A 25,904-nucleotide genomic window follows, 5' to 3' on the forward strand; every position below is an offset into this window, starting at 1 on the left:
GAAAAGAACATATGAATTTGTACAATCATGGTGTTTTGGTAAGTTAGGCACACTGGATGTGGATAATTTTTTGTCAATGGAAGACGGGTTTTTAACATTTATTGTGGGATAAGGTAAGGTGCCTTTATATTCCTCTTACTTTTATATAGCTGTGTATATTCAATACAAAATGTTAACAATTAAAGAAGTCGCGTTTCTTTATCCTTTCTGTGCCATATGATAATGAATCCTTGAAGTTCTGTACATGTGAAAGTGAATTAGTATTGTTGCCAATACAATTTTGGCAATTCTTCCCGATCGAAACAGTCGTGTGATGCAGTTTTAGTAATTAGATTTCTCTGTTGTATCTAACTCTGATTTTTTTTTTATTGAATGGCGTTCTTCATAATGTCTTGTATACAAACTTCAATCAAAGTGACACCGAATGGTTCTATCTCTCCACGAGATTGGCGGCAATGGTAGAATACAACCTTAAGTCTAGAAAGATTGATGCGGAAAGTAAAGGAAAATTAGTAGAAAAATTTGATATACAACATTTAATTACTTTGACACATGTGCAGGTTAGTATGATTTATAACTCTCACGCTGGTTTAAGGCGATCGATGCAGGTTGATAAGAGTGACGACGTTTAGTCAATTTCTGTGTGGAATATGATGTCTGACGTGTTTTATGCTCGTTAGCATGTCTGTCGGTCCCTTTGATGTTTACGTTTTCCATCTGAATATGTAACCAAGATTTACACGGCGGGTTTCATATATGAAGCAAAAGACGCTTACCCTGTAGTCCTTTCCACTGACGTACTTTTTCACGTACTCAGTGTAAATATTTCTTTTGTTAATATTTAACGACAATTTTATCCAATTTGCACTTGAAATAACTTTCTGCTATTTTCTTCGTTATTTTCCTTTGTTTGTTTTTTTATGTCTTACACACGATTTACAAACTGTAACGTGTAGTAAATAACACGCGTTTCCTATTACACGGCGTGGGGTTTTCCGGGTTAACTCGCGCATGCGTGATCTTATATCCTTTTGTCCCTAGTATTTCCAACATGGCGTCTGAAGACGAGACCGTATATTGTGTATGTCGAAAACCTTACGATGAAAACGAATTTATGATCGAATGTGACGTTTGCAAAGACTGGTTTCATGGAAGGTATGAAGAGGGTCATAATCAAATTATCTGTAGCGTGTCTTTCTGTCTTAGAAGCACAAAATGAAAAAAAATCTGAAGCTCAGCTGTTTTGGCTAATGTCAAAATTGTCAGTCGCGTCTTACAGACATGTCGACGCCACTTATTATAATAGTGCGAGGCTGTGTATAACTAGTGTGTATAAATACAAGATTATGTTGTCATACTACATATAATAATATTGTGTTGGATTCATCTCGTGTTTTAAATAACGTACTTATAGTGTCACTGTAGCAGACGTTATACTTACTGTAGCGGCAGGTTGAACCAACTCGGCACGGTAAATTGCATCAACAAGCAATCGTAACCTACTCCACAAATATATTTATTACTGCAATAACGAAATAATTAGCTTGTAACACACATAAGTCAGTGATATATCGTTGAATAAAAAACCACACACAGAAGAAAACCGGTGTATTTGTTATTGTTTACAAAACTGAACTATATAGACAGGGGAGTTAACTTTCTCAGTTTTATGAACTTTACAGTATAAAGTGGTTTTAGACACGATTTTCTGTTAAAGGGCGTTGATGGAAGAATTATATACTTATATATAGTGGATATATGTATACATATACACTTGCAATATAACATTTGCACCAAAGATAAAAAGTTGCATGGGTTTTTATATGCAAATACATCTCATAATTTGCAATCAAAATACAAGTTCCAGAATTTGACAAAGCTTGGGTTATAATTACAAGTTCATCTTTTAAAATTTGTGTGTCTATGTGTGCTGAAATTAAATTTTGAAAGAAAAATAATCTCTAAATATTTTAAGTATTACTGGTAACCTTCATTTTCATACAATCCATTTTTTCAAACATTGTTTATATCCAACCTCTGAATAATTTTCCAAAGTAGAGTAATGGGCTTTTATCATGATGCAATTAATTCTTACTTAATTTGTATGCTTTACAAAACTTTGATATGTTGTTTTATTTTTCAGTTGTGTTGGTGTTCAAGAGTACCAGGCCATAGATATAGAAATTTACCATTGCCCAAAATGTCAGCATGTACATGGACCTCTTGTTTGTAAGTCATGAATAAGCTCAAATCATGAATTCAGTAGAAAGTAAGAAAAGACTGTGATGTGTAAAAAAGCATCATACCAATATATATAGGCACAAATATAAATGCGTATTTGTATAGTTAAAATACAAAATGTTATTTTGGAAAGGTAATACATAAGAAAGGTGATATATCAAAGAAGACCAAATTTTTCATAAGTTTACATTTCTCACAAGATCACTAAAGCAATAAATAATTCATTATTTCAGACCTAAGATGGCCAAGTGGTTGACATTATTTGACTGGATTTTATATGGTGATAAACATTTGTATGACATGCCATTTCTATGGTAACATTTCAGACTGTAATATCTAGTTTTAAACTATATATTCTCTAATATCTCATGAAAACTTTTTGTTTGGAAGTTTTTGTAAGGATGTAACAATTGTTTTTTAGAAATAATTACATTTTTTATCACAGTTAACCTACCAAGAAAAACTTGGATGGTGAGTTGTGCTTTAGGATGGATATTCTTAACTTGTTTTCATTATTTTCAGTGAAAAAAAGACGTAATTGGCACAGACATGACTATTCAGAGGAAGATGTAGAAGAAAAGGTAGGTGCATATGATGTCCGAACACAAATATTAATTTTGTCTTTGCCTAAGTACCTGTTTCACAGGTTTCTGTAGGCAGACGTCTTTGCATTTTTAATGTTGATGAACAAATGGAATGACAGTCAAAGTATTATTTGCACCTACAATCAATAAAGACAGATTGTACAATTAATCAAAAATGTGAAACAGATATTTAATGCTTTGTTGTGGTTTAGCCAGAATTTTTTTTCCCAAGGTGCAAGAGTGTGATTTAACACATGATGAAATGAATTATATGAAGTATATATGGCATCACTTTTGTTGTAGGCTGTACAAACAGGAACAGTTGTCTTCATAAAAGAACTCAAAAACAGAACGTTTCCTAGGTGAGTATATTGAAAGAACACATCTTCTTTCTGGTTTCAAAATTAGCACGAACTGTAATTACGATGATTTGGCCATCACTGTTGTATTGTTACTGTCTAGAGATTTATATGTAGTAATCAAAAACAATTCATGCTCTGAAAATTAAAAAAATGCTCACTGTTTTAAGAATGTTTTTCTCGGGTATATAATCACATGAACTTCATTTACTGTATCCCTTGCCTATGTTTTACTCAGCGCTGATGAGATTCCTGTGATGAGATGCCATGGCAGTGAGTTAACTCCAGAGTTCCTCAGACAAAGTGGATTTCATGTCCCTATCATTGTTGAGAAGAAGGAAGGTCTTGGTTTGGTTGTACCTCCTGCAAAATTTAGTATTCAGGATGTTGAAAATCTTGTGGGTGAGTCATTAATTAGATACTAAATATGAGTTGTTTCCTTCATTGTCTTCCTCTGTTTATCAGCATCTGTTATAGTAATCATTCTGAACTGGAAATTTAATACTTCATCGAATGATATGATATTGATATATGTATTTTAGGAGCAGAATGAACATGATAGTCCTGGTTACAGTGAGTGGGACTCAAATATTTGAGTCTTGGATTCATGCCTTTCTTGGGACTCCCTCAACTTTTGAGAATCCTCTATATATCTCTTTTTAATTGCACTCATCAAAATTTTTGAAATGGTGCTTTTGACTCACAAGAAAGAAAAGAAAACCTACAAAGATACTTGGTTATTAGTTCTAAATGCAGTGATAGAAATCAGTATTGGAAGTTTCATACAAATATGTGCATAGCATATAATACATTCTCAATAGAAACACTTCCAATAGCTTTTACTTGTTATGTATATTCAAATAGAGGTCTTGAGTAATTTTTATGATGGTATTTTCTCTCTTTTTTTTTTGTCTAGGTTCAATGAGAGAAATAGATGTGATAGATGTTTCCAAACAGGAGGATTATAAAATGTTAATGAGAGAATGGACAGAATATTATAACAGTCCAAACCGGTCCAAAATCTACAATGTGATCAGCTTAGAGTTCTCCAAGACACAGTAAGACTTAAATACATTTAATATATACAATAAAAGTAAAAGAAATTAATAGCAAAGTGATACAAAATTTTATATTCAGATAGCGATAACATTGTCAAGATCAATATCTATGCTAATTGAGATTACTTTGTCATAATCAATATCTTTTGTAATAAGAAATACATTTATACATTCAGTATTTTACTTATAGATATCTCAAAAGAAGTAATTGAACAAATTTCAACAACTAATTGCTTCTATCTCATGTTACACATTGTGTCTCTAGGAACATGTTGTAATAACCTGTTGGATGTTTGTCTTGTGGTGGACCTTTACATTGATGTGAACTAAAGCTAGGATGGCTATAAATATATATATTGAGAGAGATCATTACAATATTTGAGAAAAACTATTCCAGATATGAGGGCAGGGAATTACTTTTACTTGAAAATATGTGGGTGGCAGTAATAAAAAACAATAGCATGGTTTGTTTGATAGGTTCCATAAAAACATGTGAATGGTGGAAATCATATTTCATCACACCTGCATGTTATGTATTTCTTAATTATTCTGAAGAAAAGAATTCATCTTTGTAACAGGTTGTCAGAGCTAGTGATACCTCCCACCTTAGTGCGACAACTGAGTTGGGTTTCCAATGTATGGCCAGAACAACTGCCGGACGACTGTACATACACAAAGCCTGCTGTCCAGAAGTACTGTCTGATGGGTGTAAGGGAAAGCTTCACCGACTTCCACATTGACTTCGGGGGTACCTCTGTCTGGTACCATATTCTTAGAGTATGGATTTAAGTTATATTATTATATATATGTATGTCTTTTATGTCAACAATTACTAAGTATACTGGGTATTTAGTTTATGTTAGAAAATACAGTTACAGTTCATCTGTTTGTTACATTTTAACCATAAGTCTCGATTTTTGGTTTTTAAGTGTGAAGTTTCAAGATTTTTATGAGATATGGCCCTTCGTAGAGTTATTTTCAGTAAGAAATTGAGAATTTTGTAATTTTGTGTTATTAATATTCAGATATTTTGGAAATTGTGAATATTTGTAACAGTTTCCTCCTATTTAATGTCTCGTTTACATTTTAGGGAGAGAAAGTTTTCTACTTAATCCGGCCATCTCAGGCTAACCTGTCTCTGTATGAGAGCTGGCTCTCTTCTTCCAATCAGAGTGAAACCTTCTTTGGTGATCAGGTTGACACCTGTTACAAGTGTGTGGTGAAACAAGGACAGACACTGTTTATTCCTACAGGCTGGATCCATGCAGTGTTCACGCCCATTGATTCGCTAGTATTTGGAGGAAATTTCTTGCATGACCTACACATACCTCTTCAACTTCAGTAAGCATTTGAAACTTTGCTTTTAATTTCATGCAGCCACATGTTTCTTGAGCACTTTGTGTTTGTTTGATTTATCAGAAAAAGATAGGTCTAGTCAAGAGAGTGAAAGTCAAACAATTTGTACTTACATGTACCTGGTTATATGTATTATTGTTTGTTTATGTTAATTTTATTTGCTTTTACATATGCACAAAAATAAAAGATAACATTGAAACTTTGATGACTTATAAACAGGGTGTATGAAATAGAAAAACGTGTGAAGACGCCTGCCAAATATCTGTTTCCAAGCTTTGAAACAACAAACTGGTATGCAGCCAAACACATTCTGGACTTACTGAAAGGTAATGTATATATTGTTACAGTCATGTTTAGTTGTAAATAATTAATTGATTACATTGCTGATCTCCACAGAAATAATTTTTAGGTTTATTTTTGCTTTTTTGCTTTATTTTTTGAAAGTGAGATGCCAAATGGCCATTTGGTATTTTGACACTAATTTCTGTGTTCCTGTAAACATTTAACTGTCCAGTTGATGAGAGATGGCTATCATGTGGCTGTTGTTTTTACTACATTATTATTTTCTTGAATGTACTGTAGAATATTTTTCAAACTATGAAAAGAATTTTACAGTGATTGCTGTTTCTGTTTTTGATCTACACTTCTTGACTCTTTGATTTAGTTGTATTTTTTTCTTTTTCGACTTGATCCATTCACCTGTAAGATGTGACAGGCTGTGTATCAGTGGTATAAAACATTTATTTATGACTTTGCAGACTACGACGAAGACAACATGAAACCTCCAGTACATATCCTGAATGGAGGAAAGGCATTAGCGTCACATCTCAAGTCCTGGACACAGAGAAAAGATGTAAGCTTCCCAGCATTAACTCTTATAATGTTACAATAGCGATATATATATTTCCAATTTCAAAATGTCCAGAGAAAATTAATTGATAAATTAATAAAGTTTTTACAGTAACACTGTTAAGTGTTAGGATGAATTTAGCAAGTAACATGTATGCATTTAACAATTTTATCAATTGATTGTGTTGCCACCCAGATTATTCTATATCAAAAGTTGGAAACCAAATACAATTATATAAACACTCATATTTGGGACACTGTAGACCTTGATAGCATTCAGTGGTTTGCCAGGACACATTGGTGTATGGAGGGGATATGCGTATGTCAACATCTAGTACTTCAGAGTTAAAGAAAGCAGCTCAATATAATCAGATTCATTCTTATCTTGACCTTCTTTGTTAAAGACATTAACTTTACCACCCTACTGTAAGAAAGTTTTTGATTGATTATATTAGAGAAGTGTTCTAACACTGAAACACTTATTTGTACAATTCTATTACATTTATTTGGTGTTCTAGTGAACCAACAAAGCATCTGTTTACAGGGTTATTTTCGCTGCATGATTTAGAATGAAATAACTTCCTTCGTTACTCAGTTTAATCACAAACAGAAAAGTCTTCTGTAATTCAGTCGAAAATATCCCAGTATACAGACAAGCTAGCAGTATATATGTTTGACCTTACACATGAATGTCTTCTCTCTTTTCCTGCTGTGGAAATGTTGGATGACTGGTTTGTTCACAACAGTTGAACAACCTGCATCTAGTGAGTTACATCATTTCTTCTCTGCATTTACTATTTCTCCAGTGGGCTGGTGTTTTGAAAGTTCTTTTTGTAGTTTTGTATCCATCTTTTGTCTTGTTGATGCTTGTGACCTGTAGAGACTATATACCTTCCATGTCACATGATCATAATATAAAAATCACATGATCATGATGCAAACATCACATGATCATGATGTTATTTTCGCATGATCATGTTGTAAAAGTCTCATGATCATGATGTCAGTGTCTTGTGATTGTATGGTTAGTGTCACACAACTTAAAAGATTATTTCAGTACAAAAAATGCTGCATGTTCCATACTACCTTCGTTTCTAGCTCTTTGGCAAGCTGTAGAATTTGCAAATCACTCTATGCTATGTATGGAAGCAGAAATTTATTCCTGCCCTGCTTCACTAAAACGCTGACTAGATACCAGATGCCATACATTCTAATACATCCCCTCATTACTAAGACTAAGGAATAACTAATGAGTAGCCGCTTATGCCTGTGAGAAAATATTTTATTTGCATCAGCTTAGCCAATAATAAAAATCACAAGACAGAAACGTGTTGATAACATCAGTAATTTGTTTCATAGTTGTTACAGTTTTGATCACCAAATTTCTGTTTACAACCAATATTTCACTAACAGGAAGTACATCGTACTACTGTTTGATGTCAGGAAATAAGACTAGAAAATATACATTGGTAATATTTATCTTATTCAAGAAAGACAACATCATACGTGATTGTTGAATTTTTCTAAAAGATGAATTTCTCCAGACACTGACCAATGCTGGATTTGTTGTTAATGCCTTTTTACAGGAAATGATAAAACATGAATAATATTGTAAAGTAGCATATATGTCTGGATTAGTGAAGGGTTAACATGCTTTAATTAATGGGATACCAGGACAGAGATTTGTTATAACTTAGGCATTAGACTTGGTATATAGGTATGTAAATGTTCATCAAATTTCTGATGAACACCTTAAGTGAAAGTTATATGAAAACATCACTCCCATGCAATTTTATCAGACATAAGAAAGATCTAAATTAAACTAAAAGAGACATAATATTTATAAATTTATACACTTTAATCTAGCTATGTACCATGTAAACTTGTCTGTCATTAGATGTTGTTTGGTCTACCTTGTGGTGATACAATGATGTGTTGAAGCTAGTGTCCAAGATATTTACAGTGACTGGATCCCAAACTGAGCCTGCTGTATGGCCTACATATATAAACAATCTGCTCCTAGTTATATATCTAGCACTATTCGCCATGCTCCTGCACAACTAATTCGTACAGTACCTCTTCTACTGTGATCAACACTGTATCAGCATTACCTTGTTTAATGTTTTAGTTTGTTGTTGTTATAAGTCTGTTCACGTTGATATTGGTCACTGTTAAAATAAGTTTTCTGTTTGTTCTAGTAAAACATAACTCTAGATAAATTATCTATAAAATTTTCATTTACGTGATGAAAACAGATTTCTGTGATGATGTATGTTTTATAATAAATTTATTGATTTTTAATGTAGGACATAGAACAGATAATGACTTTATTGATAAGCTGTCAAATCTCTAGGATTTGATTACAAATGTGTTCACCTACATTAGATCTTTAGTTGTAATTGGATATGCTATCCATATTTCAGTTTGTAAAAGATGCCAAGCATGATGTTCCAGAGACAATACAGTATGGAAGATTGTTAAAAGACCTGACAAAGGCATGGAAAAGATTTGACAGCCCAGTAAGTTTGATCACTGCACAAGAACATGTAGTTGCAGTGTGATGAATACATAATAGTTACAAGAAGAGCATATAAAGTGATCACAATGTCTATGCACCCTTGATAACTTTGAATTCTTGAATAGATTTAGTTTATAGCACAATCCAACCGAAGTCTACACCTGGTTAGATTTTGTGGTCATTGGTCGAGGTTGTAAATCAAAGGTCTCACTCAATCGTATTGATCTAGGTCAGTCATTGTTGCCCTGTTTTACAATAAAAAATTGACTGTTCCCTAAGCCTAAAACTGTATTATTATTCCAAAAGGAAGAAAAAATTCAGAATATTCTCAACTTCAAAGAAAACATGAGGATAATTTCGCACTTCTTACAGACAAAGGTTATTGTAAAATTTGGGTAGAAAAATAAAAAACCAACAACAAAGCAGCAATTAGATGATGGGTTGGTAGAAACGCATCTCGATGAGCCCATGCTCACTTTGTTTTTTACTTTGAACTTTGCACATGGTGAGTTATTGATACAACGTATCCTTCAAATGAGTATCTGGTACTAATATTAACTGATGTCTTGTTTGAAAACATTGTACCATAGTAAAATATATCTGTTGGGTAACACAGTTTATAGAAGTTTGATGTCACGTTACTGTGCATATTTATTTTACAGACAAAAGGCAGTCCTGTGAAATTAAAAATAGAAAAGCAGAAAATTGAGAAGCCAAAGGTTGAAAAAAATGTGAAGACTAAAAAGAAGAAAAAAAATGTGACACCTAAACAGATGGTAAACCTAGACCTTCTCCACCAACACACACAAGAAAAACTCATGGAGATGCAGAATGAACAGAAAAAGAATATCTACGAATTTCCTGTATGTTGATAACATGATTTGGATGTGGTATTTCATGATGTCAGAAGCCAAGGGTCATAATAATAAGATATTTTATCAGAATATAAAATTTTGTTATGATGAAAATATTTCATAACAAGTTTTTTTCACCGCCAGTGTCTAATTTACGCTTTTTTAGTTGTAAGGTTGCATGTTGAATTTTGATTGAGAAATAAATACATTTAATTATTTAGTACCTGTTCTCCAATAGAGAAAATGCGACAAAGCTTAAATTTGATAGTCCTGTTTGACACCAATTGGTGACATAAACATATTATACAGTATAAGAACAATATATATATGAACTGTATTTACAAGTGTTGTAGCCTGTGTAACATGTACTTGATGTTTGAATTAAATTTTAAATGTGTCAGTCTCAATTATACCTACTAACATGTACATGTTAACTAATGCTTTCAACAGGATGACGATGATGATTCTCTTCCTGGTTCCTTGAAAGTCAGAATTCCAAAGGCCGGGGCATACATAGATCCTGCCCTCAAACAGGAAAAGAAGGGTTCCCTCAAGTTTGAAATGGCAGACATGCCTCTAAAACAGGAGAATGTACCACCAGACGGGATAGTTATAGAGTCACCCTTGGACGCTAAGGCAATAGCCAAAGGATTAAAGCTCAAAGTGTCAAATGGAAAAATTGTCAGGTAAGTATTTGATTTTATTAAATGGCATTCTAGGTTGAGAAATGTTCCGAATTAAATGTAATTTGATGCAAGTGCTTGATAAATAAAGGTATGTTGTGGGATTTTTATCTATTCATACTAACAAACCAGTGGTACCTTTTATTTAAATCTGATTATTTATCTATCAATATCAGGTGAAACGTTCAATCTTTTGAATGCTTAATGAGATTAGTACCTATTTTGGCAATGGAGAAATTTTTTACCTATTCAGAATTCTAAAGAGGGATAGGGTAAAATATATGACATACATGAAGATTACATGACTAAAATATGATAACTTTAAGGTTAAATTTTTCAGTACATGTTTTGAAAATATGTTAAATAAAAAAATATGCTGATATGCTGTGTTTTGAGGAACGTTTGTATTTTGGTTAAATTTCCCCATGTTTTCAGTATATTTTCTTGATGGGGAGTTTGTTTATATTCAGAGGGGAAAACATGTCTCTTGAGGAATACTTTTGTGTTACATTAACCCTGGTCAGAATCTTTAGTTACATTACCCCTGGTCAGAATCTTTAGTTACATTACCCCTGGTCAGAATCTTTAGTTACATTATCCCTGGTCAGAATCTTTCGTTACATTACCCCTGGTCAGAATCTTTAGTTACATTACCCCTGGTCAGAATCTTTAGTTACATTACCCCTGGTCAGAATCTTTAGTTACATTACCCCTGGTCAGAATCTTTAGTTACATTACCCCTGGTCAGAATCTTTAGTTACATTACCCCTGGTCAGAATCTTTAGTTACATTAACCCTGGTCAGAATCTTTAGTTACATTACCCCTGGTCAGAATCTTTAGTTACATTACCCCTGGTCAGAATCTTTAGTTACATTACCCCTGGTCAGAATCTTTAGTTACATTACCCCTTGTCAGAATCTTTAGTTACATTACCCCTGGTCAGAATCTTTAGTTACATTACCCCTGGTCAGAATCTTTAGTTACATTACCCGTGGTCAGAATCTTTAGTTACATTACCCCTGGTCAGAATCTTTAGTTACATTACCCCTGGTCAGAATCTTTAGTTACATTACCCCTGGTCAGAATCTTTAGTTACATTAACCCTGGTCAGAATCTTTAGTTACATTAACCCTGGTCAGAATCTTTAGTTACATTAACCCTGGTCAGAATCTTTAGTTACATTACCCCTGGTCAGAATCTTTAGTTACATTACCCCTGGTCAGAATCTTTAGTTACATTACCCCTGGTCAGAATCTTTAGTTACATTACCCCTGGTCAGAATCTTTAGTTACATTACCCCTGGTCAGAATCTTTAGTTACATTACCCCTGGTCAGAATCTTTAGTTACATTACCCCTGGTCAGAATCTTTAGTTACATTACCCCTGGTCAGAATCTTTAGTTACATTACCCCTGGTCAGAATCTTTAGTTACATTACCCCTGGTCAGAATCTTTAGTTACATTACCCCTGGTCAGAATCTTTAGTTACATTACCCCTGGTCAGAATCTTTAGTTACATTACCCCTGGTCAGAATCTTTAGTTACATTACCCCTGGTCAGAATCTTTAGTTACATTACCCCTGGTCAGAATCTTTAGTTACATTACCCCTGGTCAGAATCTTTAGTTACATTACCCCTGGTCAGAATCTTTAGTTACATTACCCCTGGTCAGAATCTTTAGTTACATTACCCCTGGTCAGAATCTTTAGTTACATTACCCCTGGTCAGAATCTTTAGTTACATTACCCCTGGTCAGAATCTTTAGTTACATTACCCCTGGTCAGAATCTTTAGTTACATTACCCCTGGTCAGAATCTTTAGTTACATTACCCCTGGTCAGAATCTTTAGTTACATTACCCCTGGTCAGAATCTTTAGTTACATTACCCCTGGTCAGAATCTTTAGTTACATTACCCCTGGTCAGAATCTTTAGTTACATTACCCCTGGTCAGAATCTTTAGTTACATTACCCCTGGTCAGAATCTTTAGTTACATTACCCCTGGTCAGAATCTTTAGTTACATTACCCCTAGTCAGAATCTTTAGCTACATTACCCCTGGTCAGAATCTTTAGTTACATTACCCCTGGTCAGAATCTTTAGCTACATTACCCCTGGTCAGAATCTTTAGTTACATTACCCCTAGTCAGAGTCAGAATCTTTAGCTACATTACCCCTGGTCAGAATCTTTAGTTACATTACCCCTGGTCAGAATCTTTAGTTACATTACCCCTAGTCAGAATCTTTAGTTACATTACCCCTGGTCAGAATCTTTAGTTACATTACCCCTGGTCAGAATCTTTAGTTACATTACCCCTGGTCAGAATCTTTAGTTACATTACCCCTGGTCAGAATCTTTAGTTACATTACCCCTAGTCAGAATCTTTAGTTACATTACCCCTGGTCAGAATCTTTAGTTACATTACCCCTGGTCAGAATCTTTAGTTACATTACCCCTGGTCAGAATCTTTAGTTACATTACCCCTAGTCAGAATCTTTAGTTACATTACCCCTGGTCAGAATCTTTAGTTACATTACCCAGTTACATTACCCCTAGTCAGAATCTTTAGTTACATTACCCCTAGTCAGAATCTTTAGTTACATTACCCCTAGTCAGAATCTTTAGTTACATTACCCATGGTCAGAATCTTTAGTTACATTACCCCTAGTCAGAATCTTTAGTTACATTACCCCTGGTCAGAATCTTTAGTTACATTACCCAGTTACATTACCCCTAGTCAGAATCTTTAATTACATTACCCCTAGTCAGAATCTTTAGTTACATTACACATCAACAGAATCTTTATTTATATTACCCATCAACAGAATCTTCAGTTACAATACCCATCAACAGAATCTTTAGTTACATTACCCCTAGTCAGAATCTTCAGTTACATTACCCATCAACAGAATCTTTAGTTACATTACCCATCAACAGAATCTTCAGTTACATTACCCATCAACAGAATCTTTAGTTACATTACCCATCAACAGAATCTTCAGTTACATTACCCATCAACAGAATCTTTAGTTACATTACCCATCAACAGAATCTTCAGTTACATTACACATCAACAGAATCTTTAGTTACATTACCCATCATCAGAATCTCTAGTTACATTACCCATCATCAGAATCTCACATTATTTTTCGAAGGTTGGAGTTATGTATCCCAAGATCAAAATCATCATCAGAGTTTGTAACTTACAAGTCATTGTTTCTTATTCCAATATTTTGTCGAGTACATTCCTTACTTGACTACACATTGTGTTGCAGTGACGTAAAGAAGCATGGGAAAGGTACAAAAGTAGGTGGGAAATTCCAGCCATTGGTTGGAGGAGAGGGCGAAGAAGTTGACAGTGATACAGACAATCTTGTTGTGGATGAAAATCCACAGCGAGGAAAAAAGACAGGAGGGTCAGTTAAATCAGCAGCTGGAACCGGATCCAAGTCAGCCTCAACACTAAAGCCAGGGTCACTCAAGCTTAAACTCTCATGTAAGAGATTTTTTTTTTTTTTGGGGAACCTTAGTAGATTTGGAAAAAGTTGGAAAAGATTCTCTAATAAATGAGGGAGAGCCAACATCCTGGTCATTGTTTATCAGTCATAGTAAATGTTATAGGAATCTTTAATGACTGCCAAACCACATTTACTTGACAGGTAAACACAGGTAATAAAGACGATATAGCATCAACGTTTTGATTCTGTACTTCATTTATAGTTTATATGTTTCAGCTAGCTTTGCTTGTTGTCATCAAAACAATGGTACAGAGAGCTCCTATTTTTACTCTAATGAAAGGCAGTAAACATGTATTTTTCTTAGTCTCTTTGGTTTTTGATGGAAAAATTCATTTATTATATTTTATGAGAGAAATGAGGAATTTTGATCTACTTGTGGATTTACACTGTTACAACTTCTCTTAGTCCTTGGAAAATCATCGCAACCAGAGTCTTCTACAAGTCAAGAGAGTAGTCAGGAGTCAGATGTAACAGCTAGTCAGAGTGACTCCGAAAGTCAAGGGGAAGACCAGACTAACCGTGCCAACTTACCAACGATACGAGGGGGATTAAATGGTAGCATAGCAGACATTCTGGAGGCTAGCGGGTATGGCACAGAGACAGACTTCAAAGTGGATGATGACATCGGGTGTGTCTTTAACTCTTTTGTTATATTTAGTTAATATGAAGTATTGTTGACTCAGATGTTTTAGCCGACCATCTGTCAATTGTTTTTCTCATCAAATTGCATTCCTTGGTTGATTGAAATGAAGCAAAACCTGTTGAGGGAGAAGGGGGAGAGAAGGAGTAGATAAGGAGGGTTTGCAAGAGTTCTTAAAAATGGTATGAAGAAATCTTTTGGGGATTTACATCACTGAGGCATGAATTTAATACATGTATCATCTTCTTCATTCTAAACATTCAGAAAATTTTGAAGTAAAGATGTGGTGATTGGTGAAGACAGATAAAGATTATTGAACAACGGAGCTTAACAATATCATATAACGTTTCTTCTTGTGACATACATTAAATGGTGTACAACCAAATTGCTGATAAAACAGACAAATGAATATATGAAAAAAGCTACCGAAATTGAAATACAATGGCTACTACAAATATTCTTTATGATCAGGTTTCTAGATTCCTGTCATCTTTTCAGGAGAGCTCCTTCACCTAGCATGAGAGACGCAATCCAAGGAATGCTGTCGATGAGTCAGATGGGTGGGATGGAGTTGTTCTCTAAAGGGAAGGGCCGACGAACAATACGCCTGCAGCAGCGGTCACAGCTAGCAATGGAAGAGGAAGAAAAACTTGACTCTTGCTACAAAGATGAAGAATTTGGTAAAGTATTCAAGAAAAATATTCTCTGTTGATGCATTACTAACTTCTGTCTTTTTTATCACAATGCCAAACCAAAATTTGTCATTCAAGAGCCAAAGTCTAAATCTAGGTGTCATCTAGTCTATGTATAATCCTAATATTGATAAGTTGTACCTTGTCAATGACACTTCAAAAGGCAATAGACAGTAAAATCCCACTTCCTTGAACCTGCATTACTTAAATACCTCCTCTTTGTTGAGCTGATGACTTGGTTCTAAATATTTCTTTATACGTTCCATGTTATTGATCCTTAAAATTTTTGAACCATTATTCCTTGAATAACCTGCATTTATCAAACTCCTGTTTATCCCTGTCCACTAGATGTTTTTAGTATTTTCCCCCTTTATTCGCCAAACACATTTCACACTTGCTAAAATTTACCTTTGTCACTCCTGACTGTATCCAACTACAGGGAACTGGTTTGGACAGGACAGCGGATAGGACATTGTATCTCAATTTGTGTTTTTCATTAAGTTGAAAATCAACCATTGTTCCAACAGAAGTTTTGTTTTTAAAGGAAAACAAAATTATGGAATGGCACATATTGAGTTGGAGAGTATGGTTGAGCTGGCCAACACAATTCTCCATGTGCATTTAAAAAAAAAAATTCTGTAGATGAGGTTAATTGATAACACCTTATACAATAAGCTTATGGAATCAACATCGTTGAAATAGTATGATGTAAAAATATTCATCATTCTACCATTATTTTCAGCCACATGCTTTCAAACAGTGCCTTGAATGATGAATTTCACACAATTGTGAAAATCTAAGACATTGAACTTTATAAGTTAACCAGAACTGCAGCTCAATCATTAATTGACTAAAGACTTAAGTATTGATTACGGTATAATCAGTACCTAATGTGCCTTTAACCAACCTCTCATTACTCAAAGACTCTAGTATTCCTTGAACTATTGACACGGTCTTGAGGAGTTTGACATAACAGGGCTTTATTGTGTATGTTGTGTCCAGAGCATGACTTTGCTTTCATTTAAGCTAGGATAATGAAATTTTATGTATACATCGGTCATACTAAGAGGATGTTCAATGTACCTAACTCAGGGCCTGAAACTCATTAATTACAGACTTATTGGCCTTTGTTAAAAATTTATGTCTAGAGCACAAGTATGCTTTCATTAAAACAAGGATAACAAAACTTCATGTATATATTCGTCACAATAAAATGATGTGCAGTATTCCAAATTCAGAGCCTACAATTCCTTAATTACAGAGTTACTGCCCTTTGTTAAAATTTTATGTCTGAAGCCTATATTTGCTTTCATTTATTCTAGAATAATGGAACTGGGTGTATACATTGGTCATAAAAAGAGGATGTTCATTGCACCAAATTCAGAGCCAGAAACCCCTTCATTACAGAATCATTGGCCTTTGTTAAAATAAATTTTATGTTCAAGGAAGTTGTTTACATGGAGCATTCATGAGTTTCACCGATACTCTTATCTGTTTCTATCAATATTTTTATATACATTGCATCAAGACCTTTATATTTAAATATGTCATTGTTTACATGCATTTATGTTCTGTTTGTACAGTTTATCCAACATTAGACTTGTCGGATGAAGAAGCAGAACAGATCTTCAAAGCTCAAAGTAAAGGCAATAAAGATGACACCTGGAATCCAAAAGGTATGACTATAGATGTGTGATAACCTTTTAACAAGGATAAAAAAATTATAAGTGTAGTTTACTTTCATCATTATCATGGGTTTCATAGCAAATGTCTATTTTTAAACCCCTAATGTTTTATAGGGGGCATATAGTGTTAACCATGTCTGTCCTCTCCCATTACAGTTAATGTCTTTTCAAACTCTCAACAGCATGGGATCATATTTATAATTACCTAATGGTATCATAACATCAAGTTCTACGCTTGACCAGATTCTGATTTTCATGGGATTATTTAAGACTTACATGCATTTTTTAGTTTTGGTTATTTTTATACCCCACCCAAAAAAGTTGGTGGGAGATATTCAAATGGGTTCTGTCGGTCAGTCCTTCAGCCCTTCCATCCATCTGTTCATCCCTCCATCACTCTGTCCATCCATCCATCTGTCTATCTGTCTGTCCTTCTCTCTGCATGGTATCTTTTGAAGGACTGGTAAGATTCTGAGGAAACTTGATTGGTACACTTGTTACCATAATCCCTTGCCCAAGTTTGATTAACGACAAATTCCATGCATATTTAATGAGGCAACTGTGACTTGATTGGCTGATTTCTTTAATCACTCTATGAGAAATCTTTCTGTATATCATGTTATGAAGGAATGACAAGATTTTAAGGAAACTTGCTTTGTAGACTTATTACCTTAATTCCTTGTTCAGGTTTGATTATCGGCAAATTCTATGGATATTTTATGAGACTGCTGTGACCTGATTGGCTGATATCTTTTGGCACTCTAACTGAATGCTTTCTGCACATTATCTTTTAAAGGAACAAATGAATTGTGATGAGATTTGCTTGGTAGACTTATTACCTTAAACTTTTGTTCCAAGTTTGATTATCGGCATATTCTGTTCATATTTAAAGAGGCTTCTGTGACCTTATTAGCCGATATATTTTCCAGTTTTCCATGTTGCTCACTTTAAATGTATATATTTTACAAATGAACATGGGCGGGGGATCTTGATGACTATGTCCTTGTCAGATAATTGTTTTGATGTGACATTCAGCATTGAAACGAAACAGAAAAACATAAAAGGTTATGATGCTTTTATGAAAGTACCATAATCAAGGATGTCGGAGTATGTATATAAGTAAGATTGAACGAGTGTGTACAATTCTGTCCTTGACCTATATCTTGACTCTTATTCATTACTGGCCCATTTATCTTTAATAATCTTATCGTTTATCCTCTTTACACTTTTATTACCTATGTTATTCCAGCTCGTGTTCAGGTAACAATACCTAAAGGGGACCGTCCACATCGTGAGGGAGTGAAGAAGGAGGCGATGGAGCAAGTCATGGCAGCCACTGCAGCCAAGCCGGCTGCTTCTCTTGTAAGATGTCTTTTAATTACTAGAACCAGTTTTAACTAGATAACAGCATTTATTTCTTTTAGTTTGATTTGATTAGAAAGAGATTTAAAACTATTCTGAATCCTGGCAAATAAAGATTAGCTTCTATATCATACTTATCTCATTTCATTGAGCCATTTTTCACACATTTCACACATTTCAATGAAGAGTGCTACCTGACAATGGGATTACGATAGCCTGCTATCATTAGATCTGTGTTATGAGGTCAGTTAATGACTGGACACAGATTAAATTTTAATTGCTTACTTACAAGCCATGATATTTAATCAAAGATAATAGGATGTCATGTGATATTCACCGCTGCCATTGTGGTAATGACATTTCGTTAGGTCTAATTTACAGAATTTTGAAAACAATTTGAGAAAATCCTATCACTTGCATGATGATTTCACTCATTCCCAAAAAGTTACCTTTTAGTTTTAAGCATAAACAAAATATAGTGATTTATCTGCCAATCATGCATTCTATGATTGATTCAGTCAAGCTGTCGTCAGAACATTGGCAAACACTCTTGTAATTCCTATGATCAGAGATGTGTGATGTTAGCGCTCTCATTTCTTGACAAAATACATTAAGATATTAGTTTACTTTCTTTTAAATTCATTAGTGCCTTTAACATTTATGGATCAGTCTTAAAATAATTACTGTAACATTTGCAGACTATGTTAATGCTGCATGTCCTTTCATTTAAAACTGACATGCATATACATTGTACTGTGTGACATGAAGGATCAATTTTTCATTGACTTCTATTTGAAATTATGTTTTTTCAATAAATGAAATTGTTTTGTTTAAAGATTAAATTGCATCTTTTCATTCAAACTTGTGTTTTGCTATTTGTTTTGTGTGTCAGATTGAAATATCAAATGATTCAAAGTCTCGATATATTGACGTTTTTTTTTTTGGTAGTCCCTTGAACTTAGAAACATTAAAGTTCTATTGTATATGAAGTTAATACGAAAACATTAAATGATTAAAAGATGCTAGAAGATATAAATTTACCTTCTGATTTTTTATTGTCATTTTCTTAAATACATTTAAGTCTTATTGTGAGAGTAAGTATTGAAACTAGTTTCTGCACTCGCTGACTTAATAGAAAAGTTTCAGCAGCTAAGTATGAAAATAAGAGTATTGTTTGTATCTTCAGAAACCAAGACGCCCCAAAAAGAGGACAAAGTCCGAAAGTTTCTCAGAGGGAGAAGGTCAAGGTACATCAGCAGGCTTATCCCTTTCCTCATCAGCACCAGGTATGACTGGAGTTCTCCTTTATATTTAACTGACTATGTGTAACTGGAGATTTAATCACAACTGACTGTGTGTAACTGGAGATTTAATCACAACTGACTGTGTGTAACTGGAGATTTAATCACAACTGACTGTGTGTAACTGGAGATTTAATCACAACTGACTGTGTTTAACTGGAGATTTAATCACAACTGACTGTGTGTAACTGGAGATTTAATCACAACTGACTGTGTGTAACTGGAGATTTAATCACAACTGACTGTGTTTAACTGGAGATTTAATCACAACTGACTGTGTGTAACTTGAGATTTAATCACAACTGACTGTGTGTAACTGGAGATTTAATCACAACTGACTGTGTGTGTAAATGGAGATTTAATCACAACTGACTGTATGTGTAAATGGAGATTTAATCACAACTGACTGTATGTGTAAATGGAGATTTAATCACAACTGACTGTATGTGTAACTGGAGATTTAATCACAACTGACTGTATGTGTAACTGGAGATTTAATCACAACTGACTGTGTTTAACTGGAGATTTAATCACAACTGACTGTGTGTAACTTGAGATTTAATCACAACTGACTGTGTGTAACTGGAGATTTAATCACAACTGACTGTGTGTGTAAATGGAGATTTAATCACAACTGACTGTATGTGTAAATGGAGATTTAATCACAACTGACTGTATGTGTAACTGGAGATTTAATCACAACTGACTGTGTGTAACTGGAGATTTAATCACAACTGACTGTATGTGTAACTGGAGATTTAATCACAACTGACTGTATGTGTAACTGGAGATTTAATCACAACTGACTGTATGTGTAAATGGAGATTTAATCACAACTGACTGTATGTGTAACTGGAGATTTAATCACAACTGACTGTGTGTAACTGGAGATTTAATCACAACTGACTGTATGTGTAACTGGAGATTTAATCACAACTGACTGTATGTGTAAATGGAGATTTAATCACAACTGACTGTATGTGTAAATGGAGATTTAATCACAACTGACTGTATGTGTAAATGGAGATTTAATCACAACTGACTGTATGTGTAAATGGAGATTTAATCACAACTGACTGTATGTGTAAATGGAGATTTAATCACAACTGACTGTATGTGTAAATGGAGATTTAATCACAACTGACTGTATGTGTAAATGGAGATTTAATCACAACTGACTGTATGTGTAACTGGAGATTTAATCACAACTGACTGTGTGTAACTGGAGATTTAATCACAACTGACTGTGTGTAACTGGAGATTTAATCACAACTGACTGTATGTGTAAATGGAGATTTAATCACAACTGACTGTATGTGTAAATGGAGATTTAATCACAACTGACTGTGTGTAACTGGAGATTTAAACACAACTGACTGTGTAAATGGAAATTTAAACACAACTGACTGTATGTGTAAATGGAGATTTAAACAAAAACACAATAACCTGATATTCAGTTAGTTTTAAAGTAAATACATGTCTTTTATAATTGTTCACTAAAAGTTTTACATCTCTTTCAAAGGTTCAGCATTCCGTCCAAACTTATCTTCCCGGCCAGCAAACCCTACACCAGATAGTCCCACCAAACGTAAGTATCACCAGAAGATGATTGCACAAGTATATCTCACAAAATTCTGATCTGGTCCCATCAGATCTTTAGGAGAATACTTCTCTCACCCCAATCCCCCTTCAAAAAAAGAATGTTCAATAGCTTAGACTTCATCTAATTCTTCTGTGTTTATTGGTCAAGTTTGATATTATTTATGTAACTTGGAATCACACTGTTAAGTATTGTACAAAAGAGACACAAGTTAATAAGTGGATAATTTTCACTCATTGTTCTCTTAATGACATATATGTTGCTATCTATTAATCTAGAATTTTGATTCATTTCAGCAAAAAAGCCTCGGAAGGGACAGGCAACAGCAAAGCAACGACTTGGAAAAATTCTCAAAATGCACAAAATGAAAATATTTTGACATCGGACATGTTTCTTTCTAGTTATTGTTGTACAGCCACTTTACTGCCAATCAGTCACCTATGCCAAAATCTCATATCAGTTGTCCTATTTTTCTTAATTTTATAAAAAAAAAAATGGAGAAGAAAAGTGTTAAAAGATGATAATGCCAGAGAAGGTATGGAATATGATCACGTTTATTTGGAAACCATGAATGCCTTTACTTCAATTCCATTCTCATGAGCATAAGATAGAGTGTGAATGTCAAGTTTTAAGGATTTGTAATGAATTCAATTCAAAATGTTTACTTCGAAATTATTTTAGTAATGAAATTCCAAGGATGTTGACTTAAATTTTCCATTCTACTTCAAAACAATATTTCTGTAAATTCATGTACCAAGATGACATTTTTTATCCTTTATTTTTATTGCAAATCTAGTCTTATTTCACTGACAAATGTGTACATTTTACCTCATATTTAAGCACAGAGAATATATATACCCCAATAAAAATCTGATAGTTGATATGTACAGATATCTATTTCTCCAGTGTATAGACATGGTGCCACTCTAGTTTGTTGTATATTATTTACTTTGACATATTTCCAGTCAACTGTACAGAAAGGCTTTCAGATTAATCGTTCACAATACCATGGAATTTTCTTTACTGATCTCAAATGAGTCATTTTAAAAATAACTAAGTTTTGGACTGTAGAAGGGGAATTTTAAGCCTTGAAAACAACATCTTGATTGTGGAAAATAATTGTTTTAAAATTATTGTTAAAGAATATACATGTATATGAATCTATGTTATAAATCTTTAAGTAAGTAGGAGTTAAAGCAGGGAATGGGTGATACCTAAGTACCCACAGAAAACGTACATGGTCAGATAGATGACCGCTTAACATTTCTTCTTCTTGGGGATTCACAGCTCCATAAATAACAATGGTTATACTCCGAGTTTAGTCACTTTGGGAAATCAAACCCAGATTGTTTTTGTGAATGGTCAGTGTTGCTGTATCATCTCCCAAATCCTACATGAAATTAAGCAATGATAAGTTTCGGGAATACTGGTTTCTCCTTCATGTTAGAGAAAACAGTAAAATGCTCCAAAATACTATTCTGTTAAAAAAAAAGCATAACTATATTTTTGGTGTAGCCTAAATTTTAAACTACCAGTATTATATTTGATACTTCCTAAAAACATTTTGATATTCACAAATACATTTGAGGCCATTCTAAATTGCAGTTTCTGATATATAGAGTGATAGGAATAGTGTTGCTCGGGAAGACATCAATAAAGTGCTATGGGTTGTCACAAAAAATGCTGGTCTACCCATTCATATATGATTATTTATATCTTTTTCTGATATTTAAATTATGCCGTAGTGTTCTGTGTATTGGATATTCATAAGAAAACATGCAGGTGTAAATTATTTCAACAGGTACATCTATGTGTTTTAAATTTCATATTTTATTTAAGGTTCAATTGTTGTTAAAACTAACTATGCTTATGTTTTAGAGTAGATGTATTGAGAAACAAGATCCCAGCTCAACTCCATTTTGCCTGGAATTGATTGAAATCATCTCATACCTTAGCTGTGATAATGATGTATATGAAAACACATGAAATGTACTGTAAAGCAATAGAACCTAAAAGAGGTGTACGTTGTACCATACACTTCTCATATCAATTAGACAAGTCTTATCTTTTCCATTGAATTGGTAGATTGGAATACAACATATTCACTGATTGAATAACAAACAATTCCAAACAAATATGTTGTTGATCTTCTTGCTCTTTAATATCCAGTCCATAACACCAAAGTTTTGCTATACACTATTTCTACTATAAAAGAATTAAATAAATGTAACAGAGGTCATAATTTATTTCAATGCCTCTGTTAGGATTTGAACCAAGGACCTCTGGCTTACTAGTCTGATGCTCAACCGATTGAGCTTAAAAGAAGTTCTCTCTAGCCAAGCAGTATATTGCAGCCAGTATTTACCAGGGTTATGTAAAGATAAACAGTAATTCAGTGTAGTTTTCGCAGAAATATCATCATTACATGCGTTGTTTGAGTGCTGTGTAATGAATACTTGTTTTAGAGGTTGTATGCTGTACACATGATGTGTTTGTGTATAAGAGTATCATAAACAATTGCTCACATTTCATCGTTTATATCAGAGGCAGCAGTGACGGTTATTGTCACATCATGCATTGTTTGAAACAGTGTATGTTCTAGCATTGTAAGAAAATTGTATATAAAATTGTAAATAGGTGAAATTTGTATATTTTTTCTGTGTCAAAATAGTGTACAGATTTTGTGATTGTTTGAAATCTGATCATCAGTTGTAAATTGGATTCATCTGTATATATTCATTATATATGTTTGTATATTGGTTCATTTCTATATCAGTTATTTTATTGTAAACAGAGATAATCTAAGAATACAAATGTGTTAATTAAATATTTGATTGAAAAACTACCATACAATTATTTCACAGTACATTCGAGGTATATATTTAAAGAGAAAAAACATTGAATGGAGATAATTCTGTCCTCTACATTAATTTTTGTGAAAGTAAAGACTCTCTTCGTGATCATGATTACCTTAAATTTTTTTAGATAATTCAGTCGCAGAATTCTGTCTTTCTATCTTGTAATAGACTGTCTATCGGAAACTATTGCTGAGAAATTCACTGTTAAATTTTATGTTGCAAATTAAGACAAACTTCTACCTTTTAATGGACTAATTATAATATCCTAAGTTAACTTCTAAAATTACCTTCATGTACTTGCAAAATAAATAAGTTATGATATATTCAATTTATTTAATAATTTCTTAAGAAAAAACTTCAATGTACTTTCAGAATGAATTAACAATATTACATTAATGTTGATTTCTAAAATTATCTTTATGGCTTTCTATTGCTGGAAGCCTGCTTATGATTTGTAGTATTTTATATCTGTATCTATTGTGGGGTGTATTTATCATTGTACCAGGCCACAGGGACTTGTAATACAAAATTCAGGATCTCCATTTCCGAGTGCCATTAAATATTGTCAGTCCGGACCAAATCTCTCTTTGGATTTTAAATGTATTTGATTCTGTTTTCACAAGTTTTTTTAAAGAGCTGCCACCTTTTCACAGCTAAGATGAGCTTTGGTATGAGAGCATTGCTTACGTTCATGGTATGGTCAGAGAATAAAATGTTCCAAAGTTAAAATGTGTTTAGATATCAATCTAAATACCTGTGTATTTTTACAGGTGATACAATCTGACCAGTATTTATTAATTATATACACAATGAAGGCTATAATGCATGAAATATTATATGAATACTACGTTATATCAACCATTCCAGCAAGAGAAGTATTACACTAAAACTTAAATATAAAAAATATTTTTGTAACCTTTTCTAATTTGTTTTATAAAAGCCGTTGCAGTGCTAGAGCTGTATTGTGAACTGTCTGCCTTGGTTGCGCAGTCATTGTGGTCCCAACAGGCATGAGAACTGTCTTCCATACTTTTAGCACACCTAGCTGCTGTTTCTCATTTTCTGTATGATAATAATTTTTGTATTGATTCTTTCTGCTAATAATCCATTAAAGATATGCAGTTGTACCAATTGTATAGCTCCAGTTGACAGAGATATTTTCTCATTTGTTGATATTACTTTTTTTTTTATTTCTTGATGATTTATTCAAAAGCAATGATTCTAAGTTTTAAAGGAAAGAAATGTTTATGTCTCAAGTTATTTTTATTTATCAATTGTTACTGGTTGAAGAATGCTATTTACTTTGCTAACTCACATTTTTTTGTATTGAAACATTTCAAGTTCTTATTGTACATATGATATATGTGTATAGAATGAATAATGCAAAAATATCAAAAGTTGTATATATTGTGTATGTGACTACACAAATAAATCTTAACAAAGGCAATACATAACCTGGTTTATTTTCCTTTCTCCCAGGGGATGGCCAATACCAGCCAGGGGCATCTACAAAGATAGTCCATCATCTGGTTTATTAGGTCACCTTACTTCAATGGTCAGGGTGATCTGTGGCCATTGTGTTTCTTTGTGTGCTATCCAATTTGTGCATACTTTTAAGATCTTAAAATTCATCCCTAATTCCACCTGTGGGATTCAGCTCAAACTTGCCTGAGATGATCCTGACCAAGTGTTTCCAGGTCAGAAGCTAAAATAGATCAAGTACAGGACATTCTCTTCTGGAACCTAC

General features: G+C 33.6%; 1 protein-coding gene across 2 annotated transcripts; it reads left to right on the forward strand.

The window, feature by feature from the left end:
* Positions 1–1,051: 1,051 nt before the first annotated feature.
* Positions 1,052–24,013, forward strand: LOC132560705 (lysine-specific demethylase 7B-like). 2 transcript variants are annotated; one of them, XM_060225376.1, is made up of 22 exons: positions 1,052–1,155; positions 2,144–2,229; positions 2,764–2,822; positions 3,129–3,187; positions 3,423–3,586; positions 4,101–4,242; positions 4,821–5,019; positions 5,333–5,583; positions 5,818–5,924; positions 6,357–6,451; positions 7,194–7,211; positions 8,871–8,966; positions 9,628–9,828; positions 10,270–10,505; positions 13,777–13,997; positions 14,425–14,647; positions 15,158–15,339; positions 16,935–17,027; positions 18,286–18,398; positions 19,585–19,684; positions 21,222–21,287; positions 21,596–24,013. In XM_060225376.1, exons 1-22 carry the CDS (start codon positions 1,052–1,054, stop codon positions 21,676–21,678), a joined length of 2,898 nt encoding a protein of 965 aa, XP_060081359.1. In that variant the 3' UTR covers positions 21,679–24,013. The 2 variants fall into 2 exon arrangements, with proteins under 2 accessions (XP_060081359.1, XP_060081360.1); XM_060225377.1 differs by lacking the exon at positions 7,194–7,211.
* The last annotated feature ends 1,891 nt before the right edge of the window (positions 24,014–25,904 follow it).

Source organism: Ylistrum balloti, unplaced genomic scaffold (assembly GCF_031769215.1).
Source record: "Ylistrum balloti isolate Yb309-2 unplaced genomic scaffold, AGI_CSIRO_Ybal_v1 Utg371104, whole genome shotgun sequence".
NCBI classification, from domain to species: Eukaryota; Metazoa; Mollusca; class Bivalvia; order Pectinida; family Pectinidae; genus Ylistrum; species Ylistrum balloti.